The 26560-nt window shown below is 41.4% G+C and overlaps 1 protein-coding gene across 5 annotated transcripts in view; it reads left to right on the top strand.

Moving 5' to 3' along the window:
- The window catches only part of DOCK11 (dedicator of cytokinesis 11), a 395594-nt gene that overhangs the window by 260790 nt on the left and 108244 nt on the right, over nt 1-26560 (top strand). For 3 of the 5 annotated variants that reach the window (XM_077285359.1, XM_077285357.1, XM_077285360.1), the window contains 5 exons: nt 1369-1551; nt 2974-3087; nt 5188-5406; nt 8115-8172; nt 8547-8653. In XM_077285359.1, coding sequence (XP_077141474.1) covers nt 1369-1551; nt 2974-3087; nt 5188-5406; nt 8115-8172; nt 8547-8653 — 681 coding nt within the window. The remainder of the gene's footprint in view (nt 1-1368; nt 1552-2973; nt 3088-5187; nt 5407-8114; nt 8173-8546; nt 8654-26560) is intronic. The other 2 variants (XM_077285361.1, XM_077285358.1) reach the window with 1 other exon arrangement.

Raw genomic sequence — 26560 nt, 5'->3', positions numbered from 1 at the left:
CTGGCATCCCACGTCGCAGAAGAGGATACGGAGAGGCGACACTTTCCGTGCTCACCTGTTGATGGTTCGGGGAGATCGGAACCTTGAAAGGATCTGTCGCCCCATTCGTCTGCGGCCTACACATCGGCCGCAGCCGGGGGCTAAATTTTTGCAGCTGGCCGGAGCGTTACCTCAGGGAGGTGGGCCACAGGGAAGCTGAGGCCTATCGCTGACTGGATCCACTCACCATGGGTGCGCGTCCCAGCATGGAGCCGCCGCGATGACTGGTTTTCAGCGCCGAGGAAAGTGCTTACTCTATTGTTCAGCTGCAGGTCAGGTTTTGCAGCGTGGACGGTGCAGGGATAAAGGTGTAAGCCTTAATCAACCATCCGTTTGTTAGGGAGGTGGAGAGGAACCGTCCGCCTCCTTGTGCCATCCACTTTTACAGTGGTGGGACAGTGGGGGCTGCTTGGATGCCATGGAGAGGGGCCTCTGTACATCCACGGAGTTCAGTCCCCGGGTGGACAGGGCCAGTTGTCCGGCATTGGGCCTGGCTCCAGGAGAGGATACATGGAGGTGATACTCCATGTGGTCGCCTGCTGCTGGTGTGGGGAGATCGGGACTCGAAGGAACCGTCGCCTTTGAAGTGAGCTCAGGCATGGTTTCCCACATCGCAGGAGAGGGTACGGGGAGGTATACTCGCCGTGCTCGCCTGTTGATGATTCGGGGGAGATCGGAACCTTGAAAGGATCCGCCGCCCCCTTCACTCCGTTAATTAAAAAATAAAAATTTACAGAAAAGTAAAAAATAAAATAAAAACGTTGGGGTCTGAACCAGACCCATGTGCCTCCTACAGACACTAAGCAAGAACTGGTTAGCTGAGAGCCAGCAGGAGGGTGTATACTGCAGGGGAGGAGCTAACTTTTTTTTATATCACCTAGTGTCAGCAGCATACACTTACGGTCTGTGTCCCCCAATGAGGCGAAGGAGAAAAACCTGTCACCAGGTCAGAAGTAGCCACTTTTTGTTCTCATTCCTGCTGATCCCAAGAACATTACAGGTTTTTCTGTTTTACCTACCGCCATACGGTGGCAGTTCTCAGAGGTTGATAATGCAGAGGAGCCTAAAGACACGCCTCAGAGCATCCTGTTTAGCCATGCCTTCTTGGTAAAGATCATAAAATATAGCACTGTTGACAGTTCTTTTTATCAAAACTAGAGTTCTATGAAAAAAGTTTTTGGTAAAATTGTGTAATAAAAAATTAACTTGCCAGTGTTTAAGACGAGCACTGCTGTATTGGATCAGCTCTGCATCTAACAGTGTAACTACTCATGTCTTTTCAATGTCTTACCTATTACTGTCTAAACTCTTCTTTCTCTGTTGTTAAAGTTTCCCTCAGCCTTCTTCAAAGGAAGAGTCAATATGTGTGCAGCGCTTTGCTATGAGGTTCTCAAATGCTGCACATCTAAGCTCAGCTCCACCAGAAACGAAGCTTCAGCTATTCTGTATCTTCTCATGAGGAACAATTTTGAGTTCACCAAGAAACGGACATTTCTCAGAACACATTTACAGGCAAGTGTGTAAAAAAAAAAAAGTGGCAGCCACGTCACTCTCCATTTCAAGATAAGTTATATAAGTTCCTATATGGAAAAAGCTTCCTGGCAATTTTTATTAGTACAAGTAAGAAGCATGAAGTGATGTCATGTTTATCTTGTAAGATAATTTGGACATGGGATCAGTGTCTTGTTGGGTAGACTCACTCTTGTAATCAAGCTGCAGGATCATCAGGATTTTAGAGGATTTTCTTTTAGCATTCATATGGAAAATTATAACATAAATAAGTCAAGTTCTAAAAAAAAGACTTTAAAATGAACGTCCAGTTATGCAAAAAAAAGATTAAGCTTCAGGTGCCTGCATTATAGTTCATTCTAAATCATTTGCATTAGCAATTTTGTCCTCAATAACAGCACTGATTGGCTGCAGCCTGTAATTGTAGGTAGCAGAATCATTGGGACTAAGTATTTTTTAACATTTCTTGAGTATCCTGAAGTAAGATACAGAAGAAAGTTTGTTCTAAACCATCATCCAAGATCACTTAGTTTGACAATCGTAGCCTCATTAATGTTCAGTTTATGGAACCCATCAATCATCTAGAAATTAAATAGACTGGTCTGAACAATTTAGACGTCAATTAAAGTTAAATCTAATCCCAGGTTATGCTAATGGACATGTTCCTAGAAAGATGTGGTTTTTAGCGGTCACTCCTTTCCGATCCCAGGAAGTAGTCAGTCATTCTCAAGGCTAACGATGTCGAGAAGAAAAGACATTCCCGTGAGAGATCTATAAAGCTTTAAGAGGCTACTAATGCCTGGGCAGGAACTTACTGACATGGCATGATATTTGTGCGAGTAACGGTACAATACCAAAGAACTTTTACTTTGTTGAGATGTGATTACTGCAGTGTTTTACAAAGTGATTAAAACATTCTTCTTGTCATGCAAGGTGTTTCGAAACTTTATTTGTATAGACCATTTTACTTCTCCCTTAAAGTTCTCACTTTGAAGTTCCTTTAGTCAATATTTGGGAAGTGGTTGTATCCCTAATTGCATTATCTCCATCGGTAGGCTTGTTTTCCAAATTATGTGCAGTCTTCATTCTATAGACCGTTTTATCCAGATCCAAATCGCAGACCAACGAGCTAAGTGTCATATAGTAGCCCGCCAACTTGGTAGACATCTGACAGCCCCCTCTGTCTAACAAGAAGAAATGTAATGATACATTTCCAAAATCTGTGTTGTGTACCCCCAGTGCGTACAACCCAGGAGGATACAGTACACTCGTATTCATGCAGTGGTTTCAATAGGTTCAGCACAGTAAATGGTTACAGATAGTTTTGTTTGTCTAGACTGGTTATAATAAAAGTGTCCCGTAATGGGCTTCAGGATTGTCAGATACCAGGTAATATTTCTTACAAGAAAGCACTGTTTTCTCTAGATCATAATTGCTGTAAGTCAGCTGATTGCGGACGTGGCTCTTAGTGGAGGATCCAGGTTCCAGGAATCACTTTCTATTATTAACAATTTTGCAAACAGTGACAAAGCAATGAAGGTATGTTTCCTGATATTTATTCATTTACTTTATTATAAATTGCTTCATTTGCAAAGAGTGGAACAGGTTGCCACGAGAGGTGGTGAGTTCTACTTCAATGGAAGTCTTCAAACAGAGGCTGGACAGACATCTGTCTGGGTTGATTTAGTGAATCCTGCTTTGAGCAGAGGGTTGGACCAGATGACCCAGTAGGTCTCTTCCAACTCTACCATTCTAGGATTCTATAATCATTTGATTGTATAGTAATGTGGTTTTGTAGGTGAAACAATCGTCTGCGCTTGTATACAATTCAGCTGCCCCATGTTACCTTACCCTTATTGTTTGTAGTTAGTTGTAAGCAATAATGGATAAAGCAGTAATCAAAAGTTCAACTGAAACTTTGGATGGTAGTTAGACAACTTATCAGAAGTGCTGATTTTTTTTTTCAGTTGACTCACATTGTGGACACATATGGACTCAATCTTTCCAGATTTTTTATTATTATTATTATTATTATTATTAGAATACTTGAAACATCACAACAAAAAAATTTAAAAACCTTCTCTAACTATGGAAATAACTATTGACTTATAGTGCCTGCGCAGTGAATATTAATTTCTCTTTAGTAGCGGGCGCAGGCTTTAGGCGCAGCGGCCGGCTCATTCTTCTTCTGACCCAGTGCTCCGCCGCTGCCGCTCCCCCTCTCTCTTCTGGGACCCTCACTCAAATATAAACAGAGGGGTTTTTTTTCAGCACAAAAAAATGTGCTCAAAAACTCTGCTTATATTGCTTATACTCGTGTATATACACTCACCGGCCACTTTATTAGGTACGCCATGCTAGTAACGGGTTGGACCCCCTTTTGCCTTCAGAACTGCCTCAATTCTTCGTGGCATAGATTCAACAAGGTGCTGGAAGCATTCCTCAGAGATTTTGGTCCATATTGACATGATGGCATCACACAGTTGCCGCAGATTTGTCGGCTGCACATCCCAAAGATGCTCCATACAAGGCAGGATGGATCCATGCTTTCATGTTGTTTACGCCAAATTCTGACCCTACCATCCGAATGTCGCAGCAGAAATCGAGACTCATCAGACCAAGCAACGTTTTTCCAATCTTCTACTGTCCAATTTCGATGAGCTTGTACAAATTGTAGCCTCAGTTTCCTGTTCTTAGCTGAAAGGAGTGGTACCCGGTGTGGTCTTCTGCTGCTGTAGCCCATCTGCCTCAAAGTTCGACGCACTGTGCGTTCATAGATGCTCTTAGGCCTACCTTGGTTGTAACGGGTGGCGATTTGAGTCACTGTTGCCTTTCTATCAGCTCGAACCAGTCTGCCCATTCTCCTCTGACCTCTGGCATCAACAAGGCATTTCCGCCCACAGAACTGCCGCTCACTGGATTTTTTTTCTTTTTCGGACCATTCTCTGTAAACCCTAGAGATGGTTGTGCGTGAAAATCCCAGTAGATCAGCAGTTTCTGAAATACTCAGACCAGCCCTTCTGGCACCAACAACCATGCCACGTTCAAAGGCACTCAAATCACCTTTCTTCCCCATACTGATGCTCGGTTTGAACTGCAGGAGATTGTCTTGACCATGTCTACATGCCTAAATGCACTGAGTTGCCGCCATGTGATTGGCTGATTAGAAATTAAGTGTTAACAAGAAGTTGGACAGGTGTACCTAATAAAGTGGCCGGTGAGTGTATATGGTAATACCCAAAACTAAAAACTCAGGTAAGAAATGGACTATGCTGAACTGAAGAGCTACAGAAGTGTAATGAAGATTCTTGTATTATTACATGGTTTGCTTACAAGAATCTACAAGAATTTGTTGCTTTTGAACATTTTTTTCTTCTATCACTTATTTGTAGAAAGAAAGGGTAGAAACCTCTAATAGATTAAACATTTGCATACTTCCTATGACTAAGGGCGCTGAAGTGTGTCCGAAACGCGTAAGGCTTGGAGGGTTTTCCCTCTTATTTTAAATATTTTTAAATTGTTCTAATACAAGATGATTTTATTCTACCTGAGTGGATGTGCTGGAATCAACCTTTTATCTCTTCATAAATATAAGTGTTGCTCATCTACATTTTTTCCATTTCCTAATGTTCCATAAAGCAGTCAATAGCGTTTCCCTCAGAAGTGAAAGATCTGACAAAGAGAATCCGTACAGTAATCATGGCAACAGCTCAGATGAAGGAACATGAACGAGATCCTGAGATGTTGATAGACCTACAGTATAGCTTGGCCAAGTCGTATGCTAGCACACCTGAGCTTAGAAAAACCTGGCTGGAGAGTATGGCCAAGATCCATGTGAAGAATGGAGACTATTCGGAGGTTGGTGACTTTTGGAAACTTTGTGTTGTGTGGTTCTATGATTTGTTAATGTGACTTCATTTTTTTACAACTTCCATTGCATATTCTGACCACGTATTGTATGAAATACAGAAATGTCATGTACGGGTTCATCATCTATATTCTGCAAAAATCGGTTACAGACCTAATTTATGGCCTAAAATTAAGGCAAGTGTGTGGCATTGATATGTATTTCAGGACGGTTTAAAAGATTTTTAAGCCTTCTCCCATATTGACCCATTTTCATTTTATGCCTTTTATTTCTTTTTTCCCCTCCTTTCAAGAGTAATAACGGTTTTATTTTTTCATTCACATAGACTTATGATGATTAATTTTTTTGCGGAATGAGTAGTAGCATTCCTTCACCATTCATATAGTGTGCTGAAAATCATCAAAGTGCCATGAATTGGCAAATAAAATGGCATAGTTTTGTGGGTTTTGTTTTTGCAACATACATTGTGCGGTAAAAATGATTTAGCAAAATCTGATTGCTTATTCTATGTACTGAAATACCATGGTATTGTAGTATATAGAATAGATGATGGTCTCCTATGAAGCCCAGCCTTTGTCTTGCCTTCATAGGGGTGTCAACATGGTTTCCTTTTGGACCTTACAAGGGTTGTCCAGTCCCCGTGCATTGCGGGGATTCGCCGGTTTCAGACCAGGAACCGAGGGATATGTATGAGTTATACATACTCCTGGCCAGAGACAGTCCAGTGGGCGCCGCTTCGTTCATTACACTTTTATTGAGCGAGGCTGCACCCACTGGACGGCCATGCCCACTAATATACAGAAACCAAATAGCACAAATAATGTACACAACTCTAAAGTATGATTTACTTCCAAGAAAAAAAGAGCTTAGGTACAAAAGTGAAAGATTAGTAAAAAAGTTTTTATTATGACACATGATTAAAATTAAAACATTCCAGAAAAAATAGAAAATTAAATGCCAAAATTAGAGGCTGCAAAGCCAATAGCAGTCTAGGGAGACCTTAGTTCATCTTCTAACCAAATTGAAATCCTAGTCCACATAGATAAATACTAAGTGCAAAAAAGTTGATAATAAAAAATGCTGCTAAAAAGCGTGCAAAATAGCGCATATAATATAATCCAAAAAGTGCTGATTGTGCATAAAAAAAGTGCATGTCCACTAATCGGTCCCTGGCCGGGAGTATGTATAACGCATATGTACCCTCCGTTCCCGGCTCAGCAACCAGCGAATCCTTGAAGCACAGTGTGTGCGCTGAGGGGGAGGCATGAGTCTGCAGTCACACAAATTGACTGCAGACTTTTCAATATAGACTGGTCAAGCCCATTATGCAGGCCTTTGGCTGCCGTGGAACCCATCAGCACCCTGCGATCATGTCAGTCAGGGGTGCCCAGAATGACGATCCCTTTGATTATGACAGAAAGTCATCCCCTATGCCTTGGATAGGAAAATACTTGTAAATATGAGAATAACCCTTTAAACACAAAAAAGGGTAGAAAGTTAACCATCAAAATTCAGTAACCATTGATCTAATGCAATCTGTAAGCATTTATTGGTCATATATAGTATAAATCCCTTCAGTATTTTATAAACGTAGACAATATCTTAAATTAGTTTTATCTCAAATATCCCAATGTGAAGTTCTAGGTTTCCTCTGAGATTGGAACCATTTATCCAATGGCAGCGCCTCTGCTTCTTTACAGCGGCTGGTTAGTGTTGGTATATTTACCGCAGAGAACTACCTAAATATGAATTTCACTATGGTAATAACGAAGTGCTATATTTTTTGTAAAACTAAATATTTTGCTTATGCAAGTCATATAAAATAGGTTAAAATAGAAGAGTGCTGAAAAAAGGCGAAAAGAAGGCGTCTCTCTGCCCAGAAATGCGCGTCTGGGTAGAGGGACGCCATCGTTTTCCTTAGCGATCCACACTGACAGGTAATGACTTTTCTTATATAGGTTTGCTGGATTGGGACTGTCAGTATTTTGTTACTGTCACCGCATACCAGGTTAAATAGTTGGGTAATAGGAAATTACTACCGGTAGTATCTTACCTAGCACTAACCTGTAGTTACTATTTCCTCATTACCTGAGCCTGTGAGCTGGTGGTTGTAACTAGTCCCATAGCTGATTTTCCTAGCAACTTATAACATACAGACCTTATTATGATTATTTTGATTAAGTAGTTTTGGAATATATAAACCCTGGTGATTCACAAGGCCAGTTATTAACAAAGGATACCATAATCTTAGATAAAAATGGATTCCAAATTAGTTTTTACAAATGTTTGCACTTGATTGTCTGTATATATATTGGCTTACCTAGATCACATTTATACCTTGGATTAGCGTCCCTTCTTTTCTCCTTTTTCATCACCCTTCCATTTTAACCTGTTGTTATATGAATTTTAGACATAGAATATCTTCTTTTACAAGAAATATAGCACTTTGTAATTACTATGGTGAAATCCACATTTGGGTAATACCCTGCTGTAAATATTGATCGTTCTGAAGTGTGAACCATGTATTTAGATCAGTGCACACACATTAATGGGAAAAACGTGATATAAATGGTGTTGGTATATGTATTAGTTTGATTACTATCTGGATCTTGTTACATTTGAGGAAATAAATGTCTATCTGAAATTACGGTAAACATGTGAAGAAAAAGCAAATGATATTATTATTTTTTTTTTCTAGGCTGCAATGTGTTGCATCCATGTAGCTGCCCTGGTTGCTGAATTCCTCTACAGAAAAAGTAAGTTTTGCGTTTCTGAATGCCAGTTTTTCCTTCCTGTCTTTAATAATTAGATAATTAATAAAGGGGTAAGATTTGGCAGACATCTAGGGAAAATTAATTACTGTCCTTGTTGTACTAAAATTTGCCAGGACTGCACATTTTAGTTCCCTATTCTAGTCCTTGGAAAATGGACCTTCGCAATCTATGTACCCTAATAGGGCCAATAGAGCGGGGTTTCTTCATAAGACAAACCCTATAGTAAAAATCACAAGAAGGGTTTTGTGACGTTCTAAATAGACTGCTATCACGATGCTGGAGGCATATTATAGAGCGGGTGAATAATATCCTTAGTGAATGGAATAATCCTGATTTAACCATATTTTTTTTATTAGAACTTTTTCATAGTGGCTGTTCTGTATTCAAGAAGATCACACCAAATATTGACGAGGAGGCAGCCATGAAGGAAGATGCTGGGGTACTGGATGTCTACTACAGCGAGGTAACATAATATTGCTTTAATTTATTGTTCCAGCATATATAATCATAGCATTTATATGAGAAGCGGGATAGCAAAATGTCACATTTTATTACAACCATTAGATACATAGTAACCCAAACATTACATTTATAATGTTGGCTTTACCCTCTGAAACCAATGCTATTTGCACACCGGCAGAAGCTAAATAAGATGGCACCTTTAACAAACAAATTGTAATTTTACCTGGCCCGCTTATGTTTATTCAATTTTATTGTGACAGTTTAGATAAAAGATATAAATGACATTTGTGAGTTCCTGGGCAATTCTGCAAAACTGTTTAATATGACAAGCAGCTGAACACGGTCATGTGCTCAGCCAAATCTTAGTCGTACTATACGTTAATTGTAAAGGGGACCTTCACTCTTTTTTTGTTTGTTTTTTTCTCCTATGGGGAACCTTTTTTTTTTTTTTTTTAACTTAAATGCATGAATTTGTGGTGAAACATAAATTTTAGCAATTTGGTTTTATTAAAAATGTGGCACTATTTGGGCTCTTTGCCTTCCTGCACATTGAACTTTGATGTTGTCTATGGTTTTAAATCAGCTGAGAAGAGCTCAATAAAAGACAGATAAGTTACTGTTCATCAGAATGAGCTCACTGATGGATTCAGAGTTAACTCATTCTGCACGCATTGATAGACAGCGCAATACAGAGGTTATAGAAGGCAAGCAGCGGTGTAACATTTTTAATGAAACAGAATTACAACAATGATTTGGGAAAAAAAACACATTGGGTGGACAATCCCATTGGAATCTTCTTCAGGATAACGGTGAATAGACAGATATACACTCACTGGCCACTTTATTAGGTACACCTGTCCAACTTCTTGTTAACACTTAATTTCTAATCAGCCAATCACATGGCGGCAACTCAGTGCATTTAGGCATGTAGACATGGTCAAGACAATCTCCTGCAGTTCAAACCGAGCATCAGTATGGGGAAGAAAGGTGATTTGAGTGCCTTTGAACGTGGCATGGTTGTTGGTGCCAGAAGGGCTGGTCTGAGTATTTCAGAAACTGCTGATCTACTGGGATTTTCACGCACAACCATCTCTAGGGTTTACAGAGAATGGTCCGAAAAAGAAAAAAAATTCAGTGAGCGGCAGTTCTGTGGGCGGAAATGCCTTGTTGATGCCTGAGGTCAGAGGAGAATGGGCAGACTGGTTCGAGCTGACAGAAAGGCAACAGTGACTCAAATCGCCACCCGTTACAACCAAGGTAGGCCTAAGAGCATCTCTGAACGCACAGTGCGTCGAACTTTGAGGCAGATGGGCTACAGCAGCAGAAGACCACACCGGGTACCACTCCTTTCAGCTAAGAACAGGAAACTGAGGCTACAATTTGTACAAGCTCATCGAAATTGGACAGTAGAAGATTGGAAAAACGTTGCTTGGTCTGATGAGTCTCGATTTCTGCTGCGACATTCGGATGGTAGGGTCAGAATTTGGCGTAAACAACATGAAAGCATGGATCCATCCTGCCTTGTATGGAGCATCTTTGGGATGTGCAGCCGACAAATCTGCGGCAACTGTGTGATGCCATCATGTCAATATGGACCAAAATCTCTGAGGAATGCTTCCAGCACCTTGTTGAATCTATGCCACGAAGAATTGAGGCAGTTCTGAAGGCAAAAGGGGGTCCAACCCGTTACTAGCATGGTGTACCTAATAAAGTGGCCGGTGAGTGTACATATAGCATGTTAAAAGAGAAAGGCTTCAAAAAGCGTGCAGGTTAATGCTAATGACACAAGTATTCCCACTACAAGTCTTTTGAAACTACCAGGTATTTGGACTCTGCAAAAGACCTTTAAAAAATGCATTTTGACACAATTTTATACCTTTTTATTTTCACGTTTATTTACAAATAGTACAGTTAAAGGCGGAGTACATGTGTATGTTGTAAGCTCCATTTTTCAGTACTGTCGTAGGAATTGCAATGGAATTAAAGGGGCTATCACAAGTTTGGAAGTTATCAGGTGTCAAAAGGACAGGGGATAATATCAAAATCGATGAAGGTCTGACCATTAGGACCTGCACCGATCCTCAGAACTGGGTCCCCAGAAAGCACAGTGCTTGGATGGTCTTCGTTACTAATCTGAGCGGCAGTGAGCATGTTTTCCCACCATTTCACTCACACAGAGCACTTCAGAGCCTCAGTTCTAGGGAGCAGCAGTAGAACCCCCAGCATTCGGAAAGTTATCCCTTATCTTTATTTATTTATTTATTTTTTTATCTATAGAGCTAACATATTCTGCAGCGCTTTACAGTTTTGCACACATTATCATCGCTGTCCCCGATGGGGCTCACAATCTAAATTCCCTATCAGTATGTCTTTGGAATGTGGGAGGAAACCGGAAGAACCTGGAGGAAACCCACGCAAACACGGGGAGAACATAAAGACTCCTTGCAGATGTTGTCATTGGTGGGATTTGATCACAAGGCTCCAGCGCTGCAATGCTGCAGTGCTAACCACTGAGCCACCGTGCTGCCCAATCTTATGAATAGGGAAAAACTTACAAACTCACGGCAACTCCTTTAAAGGGAATCTGTCATCGGGTTTGTGCCACCTAATCGGGGCATGATATAAGTACATAGACCCTGATTCCAGCAATGGGCTGCTTACTGTAGTTTTTATAAAATCATTGTTTTAGCATCAGGACATTATCGTTGGTGGACTACAAAATGCTGCCAGGTAGTCAAGCATACTCGTGAGCTCTGTATAGCACCGCTCTACCAGTGATTGGGAGCTTTTGTGTGCACTGTGTATAGGCAGAAAGCTGCCAACCAATGGTGTGGGCAGGGTTTATACAGAGCTCAGCATTCAGAGAACTGCTAGATCTGCAACAGATAAAACAGTGATTATGTAAAAAATGACAGCAAGCTGCCCAGTAAGTGACACATCGCTGGAATCAGGGCCTCTGCCCCTACAGTGACTTTTGCGCTAAATACTGGGAAGTTTTGCTAGAGACAAACATGTTAATGATGCAATGTGAATCACTAACATGACACATTGGATGCAGTTTAATAGCATTAAAGGATATGACAGGTTCCCTTTAACCCCTTTCTGACATCTGACGTACTATCCCGTCGAGGTGGGGTGGGCCCGTATGACCACCGACGGGATAGTACGTAATATACGATCGGCCGCGCTCACAGGGGGAGCGCAGCCGATCGCGGCCGGGTGTCAGCTGCCTATCGCAGCTGACATCCGGCACTATGTGCCAGGAGCAGTCACGGACCGCCCCCGGCACATTAACCCCCGGCACACCGCGATCAAACATGATCGTGGTGTACCGGCGGTACAGGGAAGCATCGCGCAGGGAGGGGGCTCCCTGCGTGCTTCCCTGAGACGATCGGTACAAGGCAATGTACTCACCTTGTACCGAGCGTCTCCTCCCTGCAGTCCCCAGATCCAAAATGGCCGCGGGGCTGCATCCGGGTCCTGCAGGGAGTACTTACGGGTCCGGAGCAGGCTGCAGAGCAGCCTGCTCCGATGAAAGTAAGATCGCCGATCTGACAGAGTGCTGTGCAAACTGTCAGATCGGCTATCTGTGATGTCCCCCCCTGGGACAAAGTAAAAAAGAAAAAAAAAAATTCCATATGTGTAAAAAAAAATTAAAAAAAACATTCCTAAATAAAGAAAATATATATATATATATATTATTCCCATAAATACATTTCTTTATCTAAAAAAACAAAAACAAAAACAATAAAAGTACACATATTTAGTACCGCCGCGTCCGTAATGACCCAACCTATAAAACTGTCCCACTAGTTAACCCCTTCAGTGAACACCGTAAGAAAAGAAAAAAACGAGCCAAAAAACAACGCTTTATTATCATACCGCCGAACAAAAAGTGGAATAACACGCGATCAAAAAGACTGATATAAATAACCATGGTACCGCTGAAAACGTCATCTTGTCCTGCAAAAAACGAGCCGCCATACAGCATCATAAGCAAAAAAATAAAAAAGTTATAGTCCTCAGAATAAAGCGATGCCAAAATAATTATTTTTTCTATAAAATAGCTTTTATCGTATAAAAGCGCCAAAACATTAAAAAATGATATAAATGAGATATCGCTGTAATCGTACTGACCCGAAGAATAAAACTGCTTTATCAATTTTACCAAACGTGGAACGGTATAAACGCCTCCCTCAAAAGAAATTCATGAATAGCTGGTTTTTGTTCATTCTGCCTCACAAAAATCGGAATAAAAAGCGATCACAAAATCTCCCGTGTCCGAAAATGTTACCAATAAAAACTTTAACTCGTCCCGCAAAAAACAAGACCTCACATGACTCTGTGTACCAAAATATGGAAAAATTATAGGTCTCAAAATGTTGTAACGCAAAAAATATTTTTTGCAATAAAAAGCGTCTTTCAGTGTGTGACGGCTGCCAATCATAAAAATCCGCTAAAAAACCCGCTATAAAATTAAATCAAACCCCCTTCATCACCCCCTTAGTTAGCAAAAAATTTAAAAAATGTATTTATTTCCATTTTCCCATTAGGGCTAGGGTTAGGGCTAGGGTTAGGGCTAGGGTTAGGGCTAGGGTTGGGGCTAGGGTTGGGGCTAAAGTTAGGGTTAGGGTTGGGGCTAAAGTTAGGGTTAGGGTTGGGGCTAAAGTTAGGGTTAGAGTTTGGATTACATTTACGGTTGGGATTAGGGTTGGAATTAGAGTTAGGGGTGTGTCAGGGTTAGGGGTGTGGTTAGGGTTACCGTTGGGATTAGGGTTAGGGGTGTGTTTGGATTAGGGTTTCAGGTAGAATTGGGGGGTTTCCACTGTTTAGGCACATCAGGGGCTCTCCAAACGCAACATGGCGTCCGATCTCAATTCCAGCCAATTCTGCGTTGAAAAAGTAAAACAGTGCTCCTTCCCTTCCGAGCTCTCCCGTGCACCCAAACAGGGGTTTACCCCAACATATGGGGTATCAGCGTACTCGGGACAAATTGGACAACAACTTTTGGGGTCGAAGTTCTCTTGTTATCCTTGGGAAAATAAAAATTTGGGGGGCTAAAAATCATTTTTGTGGGAAAAAAAATTTTTTTTTATTTTCACGGCTCTGCGTTGTAAACTTTAGTGAAACACTTGGGGGTTCAAAGTTCTCACAACACATCTAGATAAGTTCCTTGGGAGGTCTAGTTTCCAATATGGGGTCACTTGTGGGGGGTTTCTACTGTTTGGGTACATCAGGGGCTCTGCAAATGCAACGTGACGCCTGCAGACCAATCCATCTAAGTCTGCATTCCAAATGGCGCTCCTTCCCTTCCGAGCTCTGCCATGCGCCCAAACAGTGGTTCCCCCCCACATATGGGGTATCAGCGTATTCAGGGCAAATTGGACAACAACTTTTAGGGTCCAATTTATCCTGTTACCCTTGAGAAAATACAAAACTGGGGGCTAAAAAATCATTTTTGTGGAAAAAAAAAAAAGAATTTTTATTTTCACGGCTCTGCGTTATAGACTGTAGTGAAACACTTGGGGGTTCAAAGCTCTCAAAACACATCTAGATAAGTTCCTTAGGGGGTCTACTTTCCAAAATGGTGTCACTTGTGGGGGGTTTCAATGTATAGGCACATCAGGGGCTCTCCAAACGCAACATGGCGTCCCATCTTAGTTCCAGTCAATTTTGCATTGAAAAGTAAAATGGCACTCCTTCCCTTCTAAACTCTGCTATGCGCCCAAACAGTGGTTTACCCCACATATGGGGTATCGTCGTACTCAGGACAAATTGCACAACAACTTTTAGGGTCCAATTTATCCTGTTACCCTTGTGAAAATAAAAAATTGGGGGCAAAAAGATCATTTTTGTGGAAAAATGATTTTTTATTTTTACGGCTCTGCATTATAAACTTCTGTGAAGCACTTGGTGGGTCAAAGTGCTCACCACACATCTAGATAAGTTCCTTAGGGGGTCTACTTTCCAAAATGGTGTCACTTGTGGGGGGTTTCAATGTTTAGGCACATCAGGGGCTCTACAAACGCAACATGGCGTCCCATCTCAATTCCAGTCAATTTTGCATTGAAAAGTCAAATGGCGCTCCTTTCCTTCCGAGCTCTGCCATGCGCCCAAACAGTATTTTACCCCCACATATTGGGTTTCAGCGTACTCAGGACAAATTGTACAACAACTTTTGGGGTCCATTTTCTCCTGTTACCCTTGGTAAAATAAAACAAATTGGAGCTGAAATAAATTTTGTGTGAAAAAAAGTTAAATGTTCATTTTTATTTAAACATTCCAAAAATTCCTGTGAAACACCTGAAGGGTTAATAAACTTCTTGAATGTGGTTTTGAGCACCTTGAGGGGTGCAGTTTTTAGAATGGTGTCACACTTGGTTATTTTCTATCATATAGACCCCTCAAAATGACTTCAAATGAGATGTGGTCCCTAAAAAAAAATGGTGTTGTAAAAATGAGAAATTTCTGGTCAACTTTTAACCCTTATAACTCCCTAACAAAAAAAAATTTTGGTTCCAAAATTGTGCTGATGTAAAGTAGACATGTGGGAAATGTTACTTATTAAGTATTTTGCGTGACATATCTCTGTGATTTAAGGGCATAACAATTCAAAGTTGGAAAATTGCTAAATTTTCTAAATTTTCCCCAAATTTCCTTTTTTTTTTCACAAATAAACGCAAGTTATATCGAATGAATTTTACCACTAACATGAAGTACAATATGTCACGAGAAAACAATGTCAGAATCGCCAAGATCCGTTGAAGAGTTCCAGAGTTATAACCTCATAAAGGGACAGTGGTCAGAATTGTAAAAATTGGCCTGGTCATTAAAGGGCCACTGTCACCCCCCCCCCCCCCAGCCGTTATAAACTAAAAGAGCCACCTTGTGCAGCAGTAATGCTGCAGTCTAACAAGGTGGCTCTTTTAGTTTTTGATTCATTTATTACCTCAAAAAAGCGTTTTAAAAATTGGCCACACATACCAGATATTGTACCAGGAGGCAGTCCGAAGCGTCCTGTATGAATCCCCCAACTGCCGTCACTCTTCTCTTCAGGGGCGATGGTACCCGCCCCCTGAGCGCTGTTATCTTCTGAAATCCGGCGCCTGCGCTGTGCGTGCCTGCCTGGGGCCTGCACAGTGTTCATTGTCAGTGCGGCCACACTGTTGCTGAATCCCCGCCCCGCACTGTTATTCATTATGCACAGTGCGGGGCTGGGGTTCCTGGGCATGCGCACTGCGCTGTTTAGACGCTCCCCAGCTCCGACGCTCCCCTGCCTTCCCAGGAACCCCAGCCCCGCACTGTGCATAATGAATAACAGTGCGGGGCGGGGGATTCCGCAACAGTGTGGCCGCACTGACAATGAACACTGCGCAGGCCCCAGGCACGCACAGCGCAGGCGCCGGATTTCAGAAGATAACAGCGCTCAGGGGGCGGGGACCATCGCCCCTGAAGAGAAGAGTGACGGCAGTTGGGGGATTCATACAGGACGCTTCGGACCGCCTCCAGGTACAATATCTGGTATGTGTGGCCAATTTTTAAAACGCTTTTTTGAGGTAATAAATGAATCAAAAACTAAAAGAGCCACCTTGTTAGACTGCAGCATTACTGCTGCACAAGGTGGCTCTTTTAGTTTATAACGGCTGGGGGGGGGGGGTGACAGTGGCCCTTTAATGTGCAAACCACCCTTGGGGTGTGAAGGGGTTAAATTAAAAAATATTTGTTTTAATTTCATAACATGTTTAAAATCGAAGATATGGGAAACCACATTGGGCAAAAAGACGATATGGCAGAGATGATAAATACAGGCAATATAGTACAATATGTAATGTGCAGTGCTACAGGAATGGGACATAAATGCACAATGATGTATTTACAAGATGCGATGTAAGTCCATGTGTATTCATACTACACCAGCTGCTATGGTGGATGTGCAGCTGTCAGTGTAACATGTATAGAAAGATGTGGATCAGGTTATAAGACTCAAAGTGCATAACTATAATATTAATCCACAGCCTATCAGAAGAAGACAAGGTGCCTAGCGCTACATAACAATAGCATGATTATAAATACCAAACAGGATTATATAAAGTGCAAAAGTGGACCCATTCCAGAATGTGCCTGTATCAATGCACATGAAGAAGGCAACACCGAAATGGGCTTGGTGCTGACGCCATTGCTGTGATACAGGCATATTCTAGTATGGGTCTATTTTTGCACTTTTTATCACCTCCGTTTAGTATTTAGAATCTTGTTAATGTTATATAGCGCTAGGCACTTTATTTTCTTCTGAAAGACTGTGTATCATTTTTTTGCCAGTTTTCCTGTACCTTGTATGGTAAAATGAAAGGTGTAATTCAATGCTACAGCAGAAAAAAAACTTTTCTTATCACCAATAGGAGGCAGTACAAGCTAATGGCTTATATTGGCAACAAGGCCAGTCCTCTGTTAGACTATATGAACAATGAACTTCTATTTACTGGAATCTCAATAATCTGTAAAGTAATTAAAACAATAGAGTACATCAAACACAAATAGTGTTTTCAGACAAGATTTATTAGGCATCATTAGCCAGACTTCTGTCCTTTTTGCATATTTTGGGCCCATATACATTGTTATGCTATAGCCTTAAAATATATTGAAAGAGCAGTCAACTGCCCGTTTATATACTATATGAAAATCTATATACACTGCTTGGTATGTATTGTTATTATTGGTAGGCAATGGTAGTCTTTGGCATATAGTTATATACCTCTGGGTTACACCTTGAGCAGGTTGTTTGGACCTACCAAACCTAAAGATAAAAGTTATATTACAAAAATTTATATTAAAGGGAACCTGTCACCCCCCCTATGGCCTATTAAGGTAAAAGAGCCACCTTCAGCAGCACTAAGGCTGCATTCTGTGAAGGTGGCTCTTATGTTTAGTATCCCTAGGAACACTGAAATAATCACTTTTTTATACATTTCGCGCCATACCTGTATTGCGTCAGGGAGGTATGATTTCTCTCTGACTCAAGTGCCTCGTAGTTGTCCATCATCCCACCGGATGCTCCCTCCTCTCTATCTTGTGCCATCACCGGCGCCTGCGCTCTGCAATTATTTCTCAGGCATGCACCGTGCATGCTGCCCTGGAACTTACATCAAGTGATGTAAGTAGATCGCGCCTAATAGACCCTGGGGGATGACAGGTTCCCTTTAATATTTCATATATCGGGTAGTGTTTGTATTATTAAGTCATTGTGAACCAGAGAAAACTCTTAGGACTTGATTCATTAATCAGTTTTCACCATTATGTTTGTAAAAAACTGCTAGCTCAAAATTGTGCACCTCTCTTTGTTTTTATGCCAGTCCCAGCCAGCTCCCACTGCTTTTAAAAAAGTTTATATTAGAGTTTATATTATATGGATATAATCAAGCTCGCCCGACAAATTAAACTTAACTTACCCAACAAAGTGGCTGGCGTACATTTCTGGCGGTTGCGCACTGCACTTGAAAGATTTGATTCTTAATGAATACGATGCATCTTACTACAGTGCAAAGTAACAAACATAATTTATGCTATCCAAATTAAATAAGTGTGCAGGCGAAGGTTGCTGAGATTATTCTTATAAAACTAAAAGGAAGAACAAAAGAATTGCAGCACTCACCCGATCCTTGAAGATGTAGTCCTTTATTCCATTATTTTAATTAGCAGGAGACTGCAAAGTAAAGGGGTCTAGTCCGTTTTGGCTCTCATTGAAGAGCTGGAGGAAGATGAGTTTCAGTGCTTCTTTCATTTTGGTGTGGGTGCTGTGTGGTGGCCATTGTGGCTGTGGCTTTGTGCTGGTGGGGTCTGGAGTCATGGGGACTGTGTTGCAGCATGGGCGCTGTGGGGCACCAGGCCGTCTGCCCTGCTGGTGCATTGCCGCTGTGGCGGTGGTCGGCGCACGGCTCCGCTCCGTTAGGGTGGTAGGACCCACTAAGAGGTTTGCCGTGAAGTGGCAGTGGGCTTCATACACTCTGATCAGAATGTTAAACTAAGAACCTCATGTTCAGTTATATTAATTTTTGCCAACGGCTTTAGATCAACGTATGATTTTTGGAGGTTCGGTTCATGCTCTTTTTTTGTGCAAAGCATCTTATTTAATTTGGATAGGATAAATTTTGTTTGTTACTTTGCACTGTAGTAAGATGCATCAAATTCATTAAGTGCGCTGGTGAAGGTTGCTGAGATTATTCTTATAAAACTAAAAGGAAGAACAAAAGAATTGCAGCACTGACCCGATCCTTGAAGATGTAGTCCTTTACGATGTTATCCATGTAACGGAATAAGGTGCGGTTGTGCAGGTGACAGGGGAGATTAACAAGTGAGACAAGAGCTCTTACCTGTCAGGTCTCTTGTCTCACCCGCTAATCTCCCCTGTCACCTGCACAACCGCACCTTAGGATGTTATCCATGTAATGGAATAAAGGACTATATCTTCAAGGATCGTGTGAGTGCTGCAATTCTTTGTTTTTCCTTTTGGTCTATTATCGCATGCTATGACTATGCACCACCCTGAAAAGATCCATATATGAAGTGTATTGAATTCGCAGACACGTTAAAAGCTTTACAATTGGTGCCTCAATCTCTCCTTCAGATAATCTTATCAATCCCGCCATTTTAACAGGGGTGTGCAGACTTTTATATCCACTTGATTTTATTACAGAACAATTTTTTTCTCTACTTATCTATTTCATTTGCATTAACCACTTATTTCAGTCTTAAGGTACCGTCACACTCAGCGACACTGCAGCGATATAGACAACGAGCTGATCGCTGCAGCGTCGCTGTTTAGGTCGCTGGGGAGCTGTCACACAGACAGCTCTCTCCAGCGACCAACGATCAGGGGAACGACTTCGGCATCGTTGAAACTGTCTTCAACGATGCCGAAGTCCCCCTGCAGCACCCGGGAAACCAGGGTAAACATCGGGTTACTAAGTGCAGGGCCGCGCTTAGTAACCCGATATTTACCCTGGTTACCATTGTAAAAGTAAAAAAAAAAAACAGTACATACTCACATTCTGATGTCTGTCACGTCCCCCGGCGTCCACAGGGTTACAATGGTAACCAGGGTAAATATCGGGTTACTAAGCGCGGCCCTGCGCTTAGTAACCCGATATTTACCCTGGTTACAAGTGAACACATCGCTGGGTCGGCGTCACACACGCCGATCCAGGGATGGACAGCGGGTGATCAGCGACGAAATAAAGTTCTGGACTTCTAGTTCCGAACAGCGATATCACAGCGGGATCCAGATCGCTGCTGCGTGTCAAACACAACGAGATCGCTATCCAGGACGCTGCAACGTCACGGATCGTCGTCGTTCTCGCTGCAAAGTCGCTTAGTGTGAAGGTACCTTTAGGACTCTCTTTACAGAGGCAGAGATAAGATGGATTTTCAGAGTTACTGAGAGATAAGATTACAGCTTCTGCCCATAGTAGTCTATATAAAAAAGAGATGAAGGCGAGAATAGGTTTTGAGAGAGATAGTGAGGTGCATAGATTTACAAAGGTGCTGCTGCTTCTAGTAAGTATCTTCCCATTGCATCACCATGGTAGAACCACGGGTTACCTGCAGTGCTGTGTATGGAAGACATCATAGCAGCCTTCTCGCTCTGGGAATACCGTCAATAAATGAACGCTACTAGAAATACAATGGTCAGGTATAGTATTATTGTGTACACATGATAGCCGTTCTGAAAAGTTACCCAGAATAATAGGTACACTTTTAGCAGAGTATATAAAGTCTTATTTAGAAGTGGATATAATATAAACACAAACTGCAAAATCAAAAAAATTATCATCTATCTAGTGCCTAGGTCACATCGACCCCAAGTTACAGTCAACTCAGTACTTAATATTTTCCCGTGGACGTTTCTCACTTGCGTGAACTCCTAAGTTTAGACTTCTTTTGAAGTAGGGAAAGTTCAAGTTCTTGTTACACTTGTATTTATAATTTATCTAACCACAATCACATAGGCTGGGAGAATATATACATGCACCATTATAAGTCATTCTGTGACTACTTAAGAAAAACTATTGGCATGGAACTGTCTACACCTCTAACAATATACATTAGGGCGTGTTGGTAAGTTATTTGTCTATAGTTATGTTCTGATAAACATTTCCATTAATGTGCTGTTAGTGTGCGCAACAGACTGTGCACAGACAATACCTTGACCGATATTCGTCGAATTTGGTGAAAGCAGATTTGTCCTTGAAGAAACTTTTGGACTAGCCTCGGGCTACAACCATTCTGCCCCTTTTTTCCCAATTCATTTTAGAACCCGATTGCAATGGAATTTTAACACAATGTATATTTTACATGGGGAGTGAGAATGACTTCTAGTGGTTCCTTGCTCGAATAAATAGAGGGCTTGAGTGAGGGTGTCTATATTGTCAGTATGCCATAAGCACATAGACATGGGCTTGTTTTCTTGAGATAATTTCTTTAAGGCACCACTCCAATATTTCTTTTTATTTCACCGATGGAGTGGTGTCACTAATCTAAGTTCTCTGCCCTTAGTAATATACTTGCCAGCCGCTGTCTTCTATTTTCGATGCCGCTCCGGTCGGTCTTCTGCAGATTGTGACTTGCCGGATGGCTCCAGTATTTGCTGGATGATTCGGAAGTTATTGCTTAATGTAAGTCTGAGAGGCAAAACGAGGCTCTCATAGACTTGCATTGAAAGCTTGTGAGTGTTACCTCACATGACGGCAGATTGGGAACTGGGCATTGGGAACAGCTGAAGACAGCAGCTTGTAAGTATAATACTACAGTAAAGGAACTTAGATTGGAGGCATCAATCCAGCACTGAAATAGAAAAAAATGCTAGAGTGCTGCCTTAACTATCTTGTTTACAAAAACTGTTGCTCTATTGCATCCTTCCTGTAGTCATCCTTGTAAAATGTTATTAAGATCCGAGAGCCTGAATTAGGAATACATTTTAATATTGCAGACAAAAGAAAACAAGTTAAAAATGTTGCATTACCATCAATGACTAAAGTTGAACAAACAGTTGTCGAAAACTATAGTCCAACGTTTATGTCTAAACTAGGTGGAAGCTGGACAAGGGCTGTGCAAACTTCCTTGGCAGGCACTCGAATGCCGCCATCCTGGCCGCCTCTTGTGGCCTCTTCAACATGCGGACGTTGCAGTTGAGTGCCAGCTAAGGAAGTTCCCACTGACTTTTTCCAGCTCCGTATTTCAGAGTACTGAGATGAAAGCTGGAAGAGGATATTGTGAATCTTTTTCTCTCAACTTTATCAGTGACTTGATTATTATGTTTGATGTTGTTAGTGGAAATAGTTTGGGAGCAATATGACTAAAGTGCAGAGCAGATGATGGAATATCATATTCCCTACTTTTCTGCTTGCTACATTCAGATGAATGTTGACATTGGGTGAGTCATGGCCACATATTGCACATGCCGGAGACTCCGTAAAGACAACAATTCTGAAGAATCTTACTTTTCTAACAATTGGAAAAATTTATGACAGCTACTATACCTGCAATTTGCTTATGTATTAGATCAGTTAAAGTATCTTCTGTGGCTAAAATCACAGTGAGTCATCCTGAGAAATATTCAGTAAAAATGTTTTGTTTTGTTTTTTTAAACACTTTAGGAAACTATCAAAATACCCCCTAATATTAATACTTTATGCAGATCACCTAATTTGTACCTATAGCTCATTTTTACAGTGAACTTTTGTACAGTAGATATATAAATTAAATTGGAATGACTGTAAAGTAAAAAAAAAAAAACTGTGGACGGTGAACTTTGTTGTTACAAATTTCTTCTATGTACTATAGGTTACATGACCTTTTTTAATGAGGGCAATGTCTGCAGACAACTTACGTAATGGTATGTGGTTTTAAACCGAGAAGGAAAAACCCCAACTACAGTCTTAAAGGAAGTTTTGACAAATGAAAAAATGAGGTACAGACTCTGAGAAAACAGAAGAAATGAGAAGTTAGATGGCAAGAAAAATTAGATAAAAAGATGCCTACAAGTGCAAAGTTTCAAAAGCTTGCATGGAAATTTGCATCAAAACCATTTGATAGAGTGTAAAATTTAAAGTAGGTAGTTAGATAAGATGATTGTGCTCATGACCCATACGTAAAAGAGCAGGAGAGGGAAGTCTTTTGCCCAGTGCCTCCTCTGATGGGACCAGGATTTTGGTCCTCTTGACTCAAAGTTGGCCTCTGGTTATATAGGCAGCAGCATTAAGTCTGATACCTCCACAGCACAGGGAAAACATTGTTTAGACTTACTGCTCTGTTCCCCATGCCACTCTAGATGCATTGGTATGCAGTCAGACCAGAATGCATGTCCAATTAGAGGAGGCATTGGAAGGAAAACAGTGGACATCAGATAGGGTGACTATATATGAGAAATGTACCGTATATTAGCATTTCAGTGCCATGATGGAAGACTGCTTTAACCCACTTTAATTCGCCACACTAGCCTACCTTCCAATGTCACATTTTATTTTTTTTATCAGATGAGAGAAGAATTATAAAAATTAGCAATATATAAAATATAGCTATTATAAGCATCACCAGAGCAGCATTTACAGTTTTACATCACTGATCTCTCAGCAACAGGCAACAAACACAGCTCAGATCTGCACTGCCAAGCTCCGTTGACGAGGAGTACAGCAAAGTTGAGTTCTGAAAGTAGATAATGATGTAAAACCACAAAGCAGCTATACTGATATAGATGGTATAAGATAACATTGGTCAGGCAGGGAGCACACAGGAGAGAGGGAGGGTTTGCAGTATTGAGGAGAAGCAGGGTGCTACTGGGATATAAAGAAAAACGAGAGCCAAAATTCCATGCTACCGTATAAAAGTTATACGTTTTGTTAAAAATACATAAAAACAGGCAAGAAGGCATACTTGCTAACACAGTGGGAAAATCCTAGAAATAGACCAGAACTACTGCTTGAAACAGCCAGAAAAGAATTGTATAATTATTTATATATATAGCAGTAGCCAAACAACTACACATACTGTATATTTCACTTAGGTGCATGTCACTCAAAAATAGTATCTCGCATATACAACAATCATGTATTAAATGCTATATCAACATATTAAAAAGCTATATTGCTTATCCAAATATCAGAGGTTCTATGCCTATTACATAGTAAAGATACATGCAGAAAATCCCATTATTAGTAGTTATACAGGTAAGTATAGAGACTCCATTTAGAAATTATAAAGGGTAAGTACCCATTAGTTGTATCTAGGAAACACACCAGCCAGATTCCCAAAACGCGTTTCGCGTATCTGGCTTCCTCAGCACTATTTCTGGGATAGTTCTAGGATCTTCTCACTGAGTTAGCAAGTGTGGCCATTTGCTTTTTTTTAATCTACCGGTATTTTCAATAAAATGTATAACTTTTATTTGATAGCATAGACTTTTCGTTCTCCTTTTTTTTTATGATTTTTTGAGTTGTTTGAGGCAGTGACAGGTATTATATGCGAGGGTCGCTCTTTATCTCCCAGGATGCGCATAGAAGAGTACTAAACCTGCTGGAGTGCATTGCAGTCACAGGCATAGCTGTGGCTGCAGTGCAAAATAAAAGTAAGTGTGGACCTGGTCAAGTTATTTGACCAAGGCAATGTTTAGGAAAACCTATTAAAGGATTATATTTTTGGAGCAAACTACAGGATGGTAGTGGGGCAGTTTGCTCCCTCCGGGCCGGGTCTTAAAAGTGGCCCAGGGCCACAGATTCCATTTAAAAATCCCTGCAGCAAAGGGTTGGGTGTGTCAGTGTTTGTCTGCAAGTGGCAGAGCAGGTGGCTCTGCAGTAACCAGCTTGTCTGAGGTAACAGAGAGCCAAGAGCAGTGAACGCCTGGCACCCCGCAGCGTGATACGGTGGTGCAGTCAACATCGGCAACCGGTCTCGGACTGTTGTGACGACCCGATGCAATCCGGAGGATACCGCGTGCTGTTCATTTTGTGAGTTGTTTGGACATTAAATACGTTTGCTGTTAACTTTCCTGAGTCACTGCTTCATTACAGCACGGTGTGAACATCGCGGCCCTACAGTTGCTACATTCAAAGGGCATAAGTATTTTTGACAAGTACATTAAACTGGAACATGCTGTGAATGCTACTGAGAAATATAGTTTTAGCGCTGTAAGAATTAGACTGCCCAATTCAACTATGTGATGCTGTAGGCACAGAGGGGCAGCTATAGCTGAAAAAAGACACACAGGTCCAAGAAATTAATATTATGTTGAACTTAGTCTGTATATTAACATTGCTTTGTGAAAAATAATGCCATTAAAGGGACTCTGTCACCTGAATTTGGAGGGAACAATTTTCAGCCATAGAGGCAGAGAATGAACTTCAATCCAATATTGCAGCCAGCATGCAGCCAGCGGGTAAGGAAAGGGTGAATCAAACACCCGAAAACCCCGCCTCTATGGCTGAAAATTGTTCCCTCCAAATTCAGGTGACAGAGTCCCTTTAAATGTTATTTCCACAAAAAAATGTTGTTTAGTCACATCTTGGTCATAGAAGCAGTATTTTATGGAATCCATGCATTAGAAAGTCGTTTTATGAAGAGGACTCCTGTTTATACACTCACCGGCCACTTTATTAGGTACACCATGCTAGTAACGGGTTGGACCCCCTTTTGCCTTCAGAACTACCTCAATTCTTCGTGGCATAGATTCAACAAGGTGCTGGAAGCATTCCTCAGAGATTTTGGTCCATATTGACATGATGGCATCACACAGTTGCCGCAGATTTGTCGGCTGCACATCCCAAAGATGCTCCATACAAGGCAGGATGGATCCATGCTTTCATGTTGTTTACGCCAAATTCTGACCCTACCATCCGAATGTCGCAGCAGAAATCGAGACTCATCAGACCAAGCAACGTTTTTCCAATCTTCTACTGTCCAATTTCGATGAGCTTGTACAAATTGTAGCCTCAGTTTCCTGTTCTTAGCTGAAAGGAGTGGTACCCGGTGTGGTCTTCTGCTGCTGTAGCCCATCTGCCTCAAAGTTCGATGCACTGTGCGTTCAGAGATGCTCTTAGGCCTACCTTGGTTGTAACGGGTGGCGATTTGAGTCACTGTTGCCTTTCTATCAGCTCGAACCAGTCTGCCCATTCTCCTCTGACCTCTGGCATCAACAAGGCATTTCCGCCCACAGAACTGCCGCTCACTGGATTTTTTTTCTTTTTCGGACCATTCTCTGTAAACCCTAGAGATGGTTGTGCGTGAAAATCCCAGTAGATCAGCAGTTTCTGAAATACTCAGACCAGCCCTTCTGGCACCAACAACCATGCCACGTTCAAAGGCACTCAAATCACCTTTCTTCCCCATACTGATGCTCGGTTTGAACTGCAGGAGATTGTCTTGACCATGTCTACATGCCTAAATGCACTGAGTTGCCGCCATGTGATTGGCTGATTAGAAATTAAGTGTTAACAAGAAGTTGGACAGGTGTACCTAATAAAGTGGCCGGTGAGTGTATGTCCTATTACGGCACATGGACTTCATGTGGTCTTATTTAAACAACCATGAATGATTTTGAATGCATGAAAAACTGGTAGCACACGGGTGTTTTCCAGGCAGGCCAAAAGTCTGGCTGGCGATGTCAACTTTAACCTAATGAGTGTCTGTAGACAATCCCTCTCACATGAGCAAGTCTTACGTTGGGCTGCTGACTGTGTTAATATCAGATAGCATGTGGAACAATGTTATTTAATATGGCTGTTTAGATGAGTGTTTCGTATTTTACGAGTGTCCATGTAAAAACAATTGCAGCATGCACTATTCTCTTACATTTTTGAATGAGAATCATCAGGACTTGGCCATATTTGCATTTTGCACCAACCAGCGGTTGTGTGACTATGTA

This window comes from Ranitomeya variabilis, chromosome 2 (genome assembly GCF_051348905.1).
Source record: "Ranitomeya variabilis isolate aRanVar5 chromosome 2, aRanVar5.hap1, whole genome shotgun sequence".
Taxonomy (NCBI): domain Eukaryota; kingdom Metazoa; phylum Chordata; class Amphibia; order Anura; family Dendrobatidae; genus Ranitomeya; species Ranitomeya variabilis.
The sequence above is the reverse complement of the archived record's forward strand: the minus strand, read 5'-3'. Positions and strand labels throughout refer to the sequence as shown.